This window comes from Bos taurus, chromosome 25 (genome assembly GCF_002263795.3).
Source record: "Bos taurus isolate L1 Dominette 01449 registration number 42190680 breed Hereford chromosome 25, ARS-UCD2.0, whole genome shotgun sequence".
Classification (NCBI taxonomy): domain Eukaryota; kingdom Metazoa; phylum Chordata; class Mammalia; order Artiodactyla; family Bovidae; genus Bos; species Bos taurus.
Window position 1 is genome coordinate 26388300 of NC_037352.1, and position 11491 is coordinate 26399790.

The window sequence follows — 11491 nt, forward strand, 5'->3', positions numbered from 1 at the left end:
AAGGAAGCGGGCAGATCTTAAAGGGGACGCATCCATTTCTTAAGTCTCGTTCCTTTCTCTAATTTTGCAAGGACAAACGCAGAAAAGTAGGTTCCGGAAGCCGAGCGCAGCTGGAGCAGCAGGGGCCGCAGCTGTAGGCGGGAGCTCCCGCGAGGCAGGCGGAGGCCAGCGTCTGCCCATAGGAAGGGCGGGGTGTGCGCGCCCCCTGCTCCCGGCGCACAGCTGGGTCGGCCCATGCTCCGGCCGGCAGCGAGCTTGAACATCTGGGACCCGGCAGGGACCTGCACGCAGTGGGCGTGGCTGATGCGCCGGGCTGGAGAGTGAATCTGCACCGGGGCTGGGACAGAGTTGGCACCTCCAGTTAAGGCCCAGAGCGGCCAGGGGACCTCCGCGATGGCAAGCGAAAATATCTTCCTGTTTGTGCCTAACCTCATCGGTGAGTGCTACCCGCGGCTCCGGGCGGAACGGGAGGGCCAGGGGCCTTGGGCAGGCTCCCAGATCTGCCCTGTCTCACCCTGTCTCAATTCCAAGGTTATGCTCGGATTGTCTTCGCCATCATTTCTTTCTACTTCATGCCCTGCTGCCCCCTCACGGCCTCCTCCTTTTACCTGCTCAGCGGACTTCTGGACGCTTTCGATGGACATGCTGCTCGAGTCCTTAATCAAGGTGACAGACATCTCTAACAGCCTGTCCCACAACCCTCTGCCTCCTTTTTCTTGCTTCCTCAGGACCTCGGGGTGGGCGGGTACTCGGGAATCCGAGGGCTGTTATTCCCATCTCTGTAGAAGACAATCTAGAATGACCTGGGTTTGAAGCAGAAGGGATTGAAGCTCCCTGTTGAGAACGAGCGCGACTGGGCATGGCAGTGGCAGTGCTAGAGGCTTTTCTGAATAAAAAGCCTTTCAACAGGTTATTGGGCATCTGCTGTGTGCCAGACACAAGCAATCAGCATTCCAGAAGGCATGTTTAGAGGGAGGATGGAGAAGGAAGGGAGATAGTTTCTGGAGGGTTGACCTCATTTTTTATAATCTGTTCTTCAGACCGGAAGAACAGACTTCCCTAAGACTTCCTAAGACTTCAAATCTTCTTGTCTTGAGACCTGGACCTTTGGTTATGGATTGATGAGTTGTAGAGCTAGCTAGCTTTCTCACGCCCTTTTACAATGTTGTCTCCACTCTACTAGGCTTCCCCCTTTTATGGTATGGTGACCTTTGCCCTTTGACCTTTACACTCCAGCCAGAGCAGTCTGCTTTCCTCTCCCCTAAGTGGATGGTGGGCATTTTCACTCTTAGACTCTGCATCAGAGTGATACACCAAATACGGCCCCTGTCACAGCTCCATTGTCCCCTGACAGCCCCTTTCCACCATTTTTCTCAGGGACCCGGTTTGGGGCCATGCTGGACATGCTGACAGACCGGTGCTCCACGATGTGTCTGCTGGTCAACCTGGCCCTGCTGTACCCTCGCGCCACCCTTCTCTTCCAGCTCAGCATGAGCCTGGATGTGGCCAGCCACTGGCTGCACCTCCACAGGTCTGCAGTTCTGGGGATATGGACCGGTGGAAGAAGAGGCTACATGGGGAGGGATGAGACCTTCTCAGGGGGTATCTTCAGGCTTCTGGGGAGGTCTCCTTTTTAGCTGTGCTTTGTTAAGGGAGTCCGGCGAATCTTCTCTGACTCAGCATCCTATTTTACAGTTAGCTCAGTAATCTTTAAAACTCTTTTGAGGATTCCAAAGAGATAACATCCCTTCGGAAAGGGGATGGGGCTTTTGAATCCTGATTTTGCTTCCTCCAGCTACCCAGCTAGACTGTGACTTCTGGCCCAATGGTCCTCAGCTGTGCCCCAGTCCCCACTCTGTTCAGCAGAGGCAATCCCAGTACTTATGTAATGGGGGTTGCATTGAGGATTTGGTGGGCATTCCTGGTGATGCACGCTCATGGATTCCCCCTCTACTTTCTCCCTAAGTTCTGTGGTCCGAGGCAGTGAAAGTCACAAGATGATCGACCTGTCTGGAAACCCCGTGCTTCGCATCTACTACACCTCCAGAGTGAGCCTTTGCTGCCCCTTCCTATTTGCTTAGGGCAAGTCCTGGCCCCAGCACTGGGCCCAGGGCAGGATTGGTAGGGAGGGTGTGTGTGAATTGCTCAGGCAGCAGGTGTGCGCAGGAGGGAGGAACTGAGTGGCTTGAGGGGTGAGGGAAGGAGGAAGAAGCCAGAGAGGTCTGCAGAACCAGCTCTCTAAAGGCCTTAGGCCATAATCAGGAGTGTGGTCTTCCTCCTGGGTGGGCTGGACGGTGTTAGTACCTCCAGGTAGGACAAGGAGGGTGAGAATTGCAGCATTGCCAGGTAAGAATATCTTCCTCTTTTTGCGTGTCCTTATGGTGAGTGCTGCCCATGGCTCCAGGCTGAAGGGGAGGGTGAGGAGCCTTGGGTAGACTGATCTGCCCTGTTCCCGACATCTTCTCCACACCACCCTGCACCCCTCTCTCCCAGTTCCTGGTCCCCTGGCCCTTAGTTGGAGGATGGGAGCCACTGCCCTGCCATCTTGCTCAAGCAGCCTTTTTGCCGTTTGTTTAGCCTGCTCTGTTCACCCTGTGTGCTGGAAATGAGCTCTTCTACTGCCTCCTCTACCTGTTTAATTTCTCCGAGGGACCTTTAGGTAGGAGATGAGGGACTGGGCAGGAGGATGGGAGGGGGTCTGGCCTGCCCGGGGAGACAAGACCCCTGCCTCACCTGCATCCTGTTTTCTCTGGCTCACCCTTGATCCCCTCTCACAGTTGGCTCGGTGGGTCTTTTCCGAATGGGCCTCTGGATCACCGCCCCTATCGCCCTGCTCAAGTCTCTCATCAGCGTCATCCACCTGATCACAGCTGCCCGCAACATGGCTGCCCTGGACGCGGCAGATCGGGCCAAGAGGAAGTGACCGTGGAACCTCCAGCCCCTGGTTGCCCACCTGCCCTGGGAGTCTCACAGTGCCACGTGGCTCCCCAGTCTCTCCCTAGGGGGAGGGCCCAGGCTCACATCTTTCCAATTGTGTCATCCAAACTGCTGGGAAGGAGGGGTGGGCATCCTCTTTGGTGATATGATGTTCTCCGTAATCCTGGGGACCAGTTCTCCCACCCCCGTAATTGCCAAGGACCTGGACTTCAGGAAGGATGCTCAGGAGGCCCCACCCACAGGGGCAGTGCTTTGGGGGCCCCAAGAGAGCTGGCTGAAGACTGGGCATTGTCACACCTGCTGGATCAGCCCTGGGATCTGGCCTGGCCTGAGATCTTAGGGATTTGAGTAAGGGAGGTGGGATAGGGGCCAGGGTTCCCAAGAGGCAGGGATTCAGACCTCTGCCCTTGGCTGGAGGAAGCCTGTGGGTACCGTGGCTGGGCGAGAAGGGGCTGTCAAGATCCCCATTGCAATCTCCTCTGTCCTGGCTCTGAAGGCCTTGATAATAAAGGAGGGGATGTCACTGTTCTGGAGTTGGTTGCCTTGGAGATACTCTTGGAGCAGGGCCTGGGTTGAGGGGAGAGGTTGGGGGAAAAATGATGATCCATCTGGATACTAGCTTACTGGCTGGCTCCTTCCTGTCACTCCTCGGTGACCTCAGCCCCTCCCTGCCACCCAAGCTCATTCTGTGTCCTCTGCCTACTTTATTTTCTTTACAACACCTGTCACTGGCTGTCTACAGTTACTTGTGTACCTGATATTTTCTACTTACTAAAAATTAAACTCCGCAAGGGCACAGACTTTTCTTATTCTTTCTCTGTCCCTACAAAGAAGATTATTCTTGACCTGGCATATCATAGCCACTTAGTAAAGACCCATGAATAGATGGGTTGGTTTCTGAGAGTGTGGTTCTTTGAGCACGTATGGGGTATTTCTGGAAAATTCAGCTTCTTGGACCCTGCACCAGACCTCCAGAGTTGGGAATTAAGGCATAGGCCAAGAAGTCTGGGATTGTAATAAACCCCAGCTGATTGATTCTTTTCCCCAATTACATTGAGAATCACTGACCCTTCTTAAACATTTTGTGGGTACCTACGAAAGAGTCAGACACAACTGAGCGACTGAACTGAACTGAACTGAACCAATAGGAGATATTGTTCTGGGCATCTGTCCCTAACAGCTTACCCCTGTCATCTGAACAGAAAGCTGCCTGGCATCAGCTTTGACAAGAAAGACTATATTGAGCCAGATACCGTATGCCAGATCCTGTACTGGGGATTCTTTGCAGATATAACTTATTTTACCCTTATGAGAGCTTAACCAAGAGGGGCTCATGTCTGTTATTGTTGCTTAGTCGTGTCCGGCTCTGTGACCCCATGGACTGCAGTACACCAGGCTTCCCTGTCCATTAGCAACTCCCGGAGATTGCTCAAACTCATGTCCATTGAGTTGCTGATGCCATCCAACCATTCTCATCCTTTGTTGCCCCCTTCTCCTGCCTTCGATCTTTCCTAGCATCAGGGTCTTTTCCAATGAATCAGCTCTTCACATCAGGTGGCCAAAGGATTGGAGCTTCAGCATCCGTCCTTCCAGTTGAATATTCAGGGTTGGTTTCCTTTAGGATTGACTGGTTGGATCTCCTTGCTCTTCAAGGGATTCTCAAAAGTCTTCTCCAGCACCACAGTTCAAAAGCATCAATTCTCTGGCATCCAGCCTTTGTGATCCAACACTCACATCCATACGTGACTGCTGGAAAAACGATACCTTTGACTGTATGGACCTTTGTCAGCAAAGAGGCCCTCATGTCTGAGGGCTGACATTTATCAGATGTGTACTGAGCCTCAACTCCTGCTCTAGGTTCAGGGGATTCAGTGAGAAGGAGGCCACTGGCTAGCCAGGGAAGAGATGATGCCATTAGGAGGGTGCTTATTGAAGGGTGGGGGTAGAATGTGCTGTAGCGCTTTGGGTGTCTTAAGAAGAAAGCTGGTAGTAGTAATTGGGGAGGGAAGGGTTAATGCAGAGGTAGATTGATTCTCAACTGACTGAGTGGGAAGGTGGCCTGAGAGCACCCTGGGCAGTTGCCAAAGGGAAATGGAAGCAGGTCGATGTGGCTGGAACTCTGAACGCTGGGGGCTGGGAGCTGGAGAGCTGGTAAAAGGTAGGGCAGAAGCCAGCAGCAGCCTGATGAACCCAAGAGAACTTTTGGACTTCACCCTGAGGGCCATGTGGAGGTGCTGTAGGAGTCTTTTAAAATAATAGGTACATTATTCATAGGCAAAAATAGTAAGTTGCACACATTACCAAAGGATGACGAAGTCTTCCTGCCACTTGAAGCTCCCAGTTTTCCCCTGAGGCAACCACTGGTATTCACTGCTTATGTATCTAAATGAATTCTTCACATGTACCCATATTCTGTATTTTAAAATTCAGTTTGTATATTTGCTGGTCTGCTAATGAAACCCAGCGGGACCTTGTGGGGCTCCTGGGTAAAAATCCTCTCTGTGTGCCCCATTTCTTGTTCATAGGAATAGGCTTCCTTCAGCCTCCTTGACCTTCCCTGAATTCCAAAGGGCAGGTTCAAACAGTTGCTAATCAGAGAAAAGGAGGGGTTGGAGAAATAAGGGAGGAGCAGTTAAACAGGGCAGCCTCTATACAGTAAGAAGGACAAGTCTTGGAGCTGACTGTGACTCAGATCATGAGCTCCTTACTGCAAAATTCAGGCTTAAATTGAAGAAGGTACGGAAAACCACTAGGCCATTCAGGTATGACCTAAATCAAATCTCATGATTATACAGTGGGGGTGGCAAATAGATCCAAGGGATTAGATCTGGTAGACAAGAGTACCTAAAGAACTATGGGCAGGGTACATAACACTGTACAGGAAGTGGTGGTCAAAACCATCCCCAAGAAAAAGAAATGTTAGAAGGCAAAATAGTTGTCTGAGGAGGCCTGACAAATAGCTGAGAAAAGAAGGGAAGCTAAAGGCAAAGGAGAAAGGGAAAGATATACCTAACTGAATGCAGAGTTCCAGAGAATAGCAAGGAGAAATGAGAAAGCCTTCTTAAGTGAACAATGCAAAGAAACAGAGGAAAACAATAGAATGGGAAAGACTAGAGATCTCTTCAAGAAAATTAGAAAAATAAAGAAAATTAGAGATACCAAGGGAACATTTCATGCAAAGATGGGCACAATAAAGGACAGAAAAGGCAAGGACCTAACAGAAGCAGAAGAGATTAAGAAGAGGTGGCAAGAATACACAAAAGAACTATACAAGAAAGGTCTTAATGACCTGGATAATCACAATGGTGTGATCACTCATCTAAAGCCAGACATTCTAGAGTGCGAAGTCAAGTGGGCCTTAGGAAGCATTACTACGAACAAAGCTAGTGGAGGTGATGAAATTCCAGTTAAGCTACCTCAAATCTTAAAAGATGATTCTGTCAAAGTGCTGCACTCAGTATGCCAGCAAATTTGGAAAACTCAGCAGTGGCCACTGGACTGGAAAATTTCAGTTTTCATATCAATCCTAAAGAAGGGCAATGCCAAAAAATGTTCAAACTATGGCACAATTGCACTCATCTCACACTCTAGCAAATGAATGCTCAAAATTCTCTAAGCTAGGCTTCAACAGTACATGAATTGAGAAATTCCAGATGTACAAGCTGGATTTAGAAAAGGCAGAGGAACCAGAGATCAAATTACCAATATCCATTGGATCATAGAAAAAACAAGGGAATTCCAGAAAAACATCTGCTTCATTGACTACGCTAAAGTCTTTGTGTAGATCACAACAAACTGTGGAAAATTCTTAAAGAGATGGGAATACCAGACGACCTTACCTGCCTCCTGAGACACCTGTATGCTGGAGAAGAAGCAACAGTTAGAACCAGACATGGAACAATGGACTGGTTCTAAATTGAGAAAGGATTACGTCAATGCTGTATATTGTCAGCCTCCTTATTTAATTTATATGCAGAGTACATCATGTGAAATGCTGGGCTGGATGAATCAAGAGGGAATCAGGATTGCCGGGAGAAATATCAGCAACCTCAGACATGCAGATGATACCACTGTAATGGCAGAAAGCAAAGAGGACCTAAAGAGCCTTTTGAGGGTGAAAGAAGAGAGTAAAAAAGCTGGCTTAAAACTCAGCATTCAAAAAATCAAGATCATGACATCCAGTCCTATCAGGGCAAATAGATTGGGAAAAAGTGGAAACAGTGACAGATTTCATTTTCTTGGGCTCCAAAATCAATCCAAAACTAAAAGATGCTTGCTCCTTGGAAGAAAAGCTATGACAAACCTAGACAGAGTATTAAAAGCAGAGACATCACTTTGCCAACAAAGGTCCATATAGTCAAAGCTGTGGTTTTTCCAGTAGTCATGTACAGATGTTAGAGTTGGACTGTAAAGAAGGCTGAGAGCCAAAGAATTGATACTTTCAAACTTTGGTGCTGGAGAAGACTCTTAAGAGTCCCTTGGACAGCAAGGATATCCAACTAGTCAATCCTAAAGGGAATCAACCCTGAATATTCACTGGAAGGACTGATGCTGAAGCTGAAGCTCCAGTACTTTGGCCACCTGATGTGAAGAGCTGATTTATTGGAAAAGATCCTGAAGCTGGGAAAGATTGAGGGCAGGAGGAAAAGGGAGTGACAAAGGATGAGATGGTTGGATTGCATCATTGACTCAATGGACATGCGTTTGCGCAAACTCCAGGAGATAGTGAAGGATAGGGAAGCCTGGTGTGCTGCAGTCCATGGGGTTGCAGAGTCGGTCATGACTAAGCAACTGAACAACAAGTACAGCTTTTGCAACTGAACAACAAGTACAGCTTTGGGGCTGGGTCCTGGTTCCTCCTCAAGGAATATACAATAACAATATCTTTGAGGTCTTCTGTAGAACCAAGGCCCCCACTCAGGTGGAGGATGGTGACTTCTGGCTGGAGCACAGCCCTGTACCTCACTACCAACCAATCAGAAGGAAGTCACACACCTTGCAATCGTCACCCCACATTCTAACTGTTAAAACCTCCCCTCAAACTGTTGGGGAGTTTTAAGCAGGAGCCACCAAACGTTCTCCTCCCATGGCCTTTTCATAACCTTTTCGTGCTCCAAACTACAACGTTTCAGTTTATTTGACCTCACTATGCTTCGGGTACACACATGTGTGTTCTGTAAAACTAACACAAGCTGTTCCACAAGCTTTTTGCGTGCATTACCATTTCACCTCACATCTGCGCTCTTCTGTGTACTAAATACAATAAGCCCATTTTCCAGAGAGGAAATCTAGGACCTAGATGGCTTGGTTCCAGAGCTGGCGCCATTAACCTTTACCACACTGCAGTCCATGTCAGCAGTCTTCTTTTTTTTTTTTCAGGAGTCTTCTCAACGGTGGCATGGAATTCCATGGTTTATTTGTTTAAGCAGTTCCTGCCACCTCAAACAGTGTTTGACTCACCTGAGCCCTCTAATTGGGGTCACCTGTAGGATGAACATTGAAGGGCTTTAAGCAGGTTGATGGCAGGGACCGACTTGTACTTGAGGAAGAGAGTGGTTCACGAGCTGAGCAGCCCCTCCAACTGCAGGCATTCCCCTGTCAGCCTGCTCCCAGGCAGGTGGGAGGCTGAGCAGTGGTCCTTCATCCTTCATGAGTCAGCTTGATGCCGAAAGCTCAGCTTCTCTGTACACCTGTCCAGAATTGAATCTCAGAGACAGGGTTTGGGGTGAAGTAGAAAAGGAGAGCATTATTGCTTTGCCAGGCAAAGGGGGCCAGAGCAGGCTGATGCCCTCAAAACCGTGTGTCTCCCCTTGGGGAAGAAAGAAGTGTTATAGTAATTGTTCAAAGGGGGCGTGATCAGCTCCTGGACATTCTTGGGATGGGTTGGTGGTGAGGTTAGCAGGAGTCAGCATCATCACCCTTCAGGTGCAACTGGTCTGGGGTCTACACACTTGTGGGCCGCATACCATTGTTAATTGCTCTTTACTTCTTCCTCCTGGAGGGGGTTTCAGTATCTGCAAAATAGCTTAAAGATATTGTTTGTATCTGTCGATGGGGCAACAGGAGCCTACCCCAAGGCTGCTCTCTCTTTTTTAATGCAATTTTATGTATCTGTTTTTGGCTGTGCTGGGTCTTTGTTGCTGCACTGGCATTTCTCCAGTTGCAGCGAGCAGGGGCTACTCTCTAGCTGCGTGCGTGGGCTTCTCATTGCCTTGGCTCCTCCTGTGGGCCATGGGCTCTAGAGCACAGGCTCAGTAGTTGTGGCGCACGGGATTAGTTGCTCCGAGGCATGTGGCATCCTCCCGGATCAGGGATCAAACCTGTGTCTTCTGCATTGGCAGGCAGATTCTTTACCACTGAGCCACCAGGGAAGTCCCCCAAGTCTGCTCTTGACTTTTTCTTTCTGATCTCACATCCTCTCTTGAACCTGCCCGTTGGAACTCAGGAAGGTTATGGAGGCTGTTTCCCATAGTCAAAGAAATGGGGGCTATGAAAAGGCTTTGTGTCCAGGAGCCCCACAGAGCCCTGCATGGCATTAAGATCTCCCTTCTGACCAGATGAGTCTTCCAAGCACTCACTCCAGCCCCACAGCTCTGACTGGTTCCTTGGCTCTTTGGCCCTAACCATTTATACAGACATCAGATATGTCTATTCATGTAAACTAAGCAAGTGTACTACGGTGTTAGTACTCAGTATGTCTGACTCTTTGCCACGCCATGGACTGTAGTCCACCGGACTCCTCTGTCCATGGAATTCTCCAGGCAAGAATACTGGAGTGGGTTGCCATTTCCTCCTCCAGGGGATCTTCCCAATCCAGGTACCAAACCCAGAAATCTTGCATTGCAGGCAGATTCTTTTCCATCTGAGCCACCAGGAAATTCAGCCAAGTGGGAACTAAAAAAGAAAGGTGGGCACAAGTGTGGGTATCTTTCTCTCCAGTAGAATGTGTCCATGAGGAACCAGCACAGAAGATTCTGAATGCCCTCCCCTGTTGGGGCTGGGAGCAGCGTGGGAGGCGGGGAGCCTGCTGCCTTTGGTCCCATATCCAGTGACTGGACAGGGCCCAGGAGGAACCTTCAGGATGGTTCTGTGTCCTGGAGGATGAGGGTGGGGAACGTCAAGGCTGAAGTTGACCAGTGGAGTCACATCATATGTTGTTATGGTCAATGTCTGTGTGTCTGAAGACTTTATGACTGATGTGATGGTGTTTGAAGGTGGGGCCTTCAGGAAGAGATAAGGTTATGAGCCCTCACATGCTGGCTCTGAAGCAAGAAGAGGTGTTTTTGTTTTTTACCAGGTCGGTGCTGGTGCCTTGATCTTGGACTTCCAACCTCTGGAACTCGGAGACAGAAATTTCTATTGTTTCTAAGCCACCTAGTCTGTGATATTTTGTTATAGCAATATGAATGGGCTAAGAAGTATGTGCAGTAGTAACTTTCCAGAATTCAACTCTGTGTTCTCAGATTAAATAAATAATCACCATGTAGGACATGCCATGTGTTCTGCAGAGATGGGCACAATAAATACAGTTCCCTCAGGTGGTCCTGAGTCTGCTGTCACCCCTAATACTGTGATTTAGTGAGTGAGTGAGTGAGTGAGTGAGTGAAGTCGCTCAGTCGTGTCCGACTCTTTGCGACCCCTTGGACTGTAGCCTACCAGGCTTCTCCGTCCATGGAATTCTCCAGGCAAGAGTATTGGTGTGGGGTGCCACTGCCTTCTCCAGGGGATCTTCCTGACCCAGGGATTGAACCCGTGTCTCCTGCCCTGGCAGGTGGATTCTTTAACACTGAACTATACCAGGTTAAATCCTAATTCCAGAGATTAGGGACTCAGGTGCCTACCGATTTTCAACACAGATCTTCCAAGCGGACCTTGCTTGCTTGCATCTCACGTAGGCAGAGGTGCAGTGGGAGGACTGCTCAAGGCTGGTTTATTGGATGGCAGGGAACTGGCACCAGCTACATCCACTCCCATCAATTGGCTGCCAGTCAGTCATGTGGCCACTTCTACATGCAGAGGAGGTTGGGAAAGAGATTAGTTGTGGGCCTAGGAGGAAGAGAAAATAGATTTGGTACACAAAGTCTTTTGCTGTTTAAAGACCATTTTTTCTTCTACAAGGGATACATCAGTCAATTTATTTGGTATTTAACCAAAGAAAAGCTATTTGCTCCAGAGCTAGAGGAAAACAGGCTGTGTTGATCTACATCTGAGATCACACCATTCTGTATTTAACGGGCAATTTAAGGGACCTTCAAGGGTAAATTTAGTACCAAAGGACTGAGAATTTGGCTCCAGCGTGAACTGGAACTCCACTATATTTCCAGCAAGGCCTGCTTTCCTATCATAGAGATGTATCTTGTCTTCCCACTATATAATCAGTGCTTGGGAGACAGTGAAAACCCATCTTCACGTGTACAGTTTAAAGAGCAACTTCGATTACCTTATTGGATTTCACGACCTTATGAGGTGTATGTAGTCAGGAGAGGCTAGATTATACTGTGGTAAAAAGCTCCCCCACAAACCGCAGTGAGTTCACACAGGAAACGGTGCTCAC

The 11491-nt window shown here is 49.0% G+C and overlaps 1 protein-coding gene across 1 annotated transcript; it reads left to right on the plus strand.

The window, feature by feature from the left end:
* Positions 1 to 43: 43 nt before the first annotated feature.
* CDIPT (CDP-diacylglycerol--inositol 3-phosphatidyltransferase) lies at positions 44 to 3470 on the plus strand. The gene is given in 6 exon segments (NM_001034482.1): positions 44 to 436; positions 532 to 666; positions 1378 to 1531; positions 1967 to 2048; positions 2578 to 2659; positions 2778 to 3470. Coding segments are annotated over 6 exon segments (642 nt in total). The 5' UTR covers positions 44 to 393; the 3' UTR covers positions 2924 to 3470.
* The last annotated feature ends 8021 nt before the right edge of the window (positions 3471 to 11491 follow it).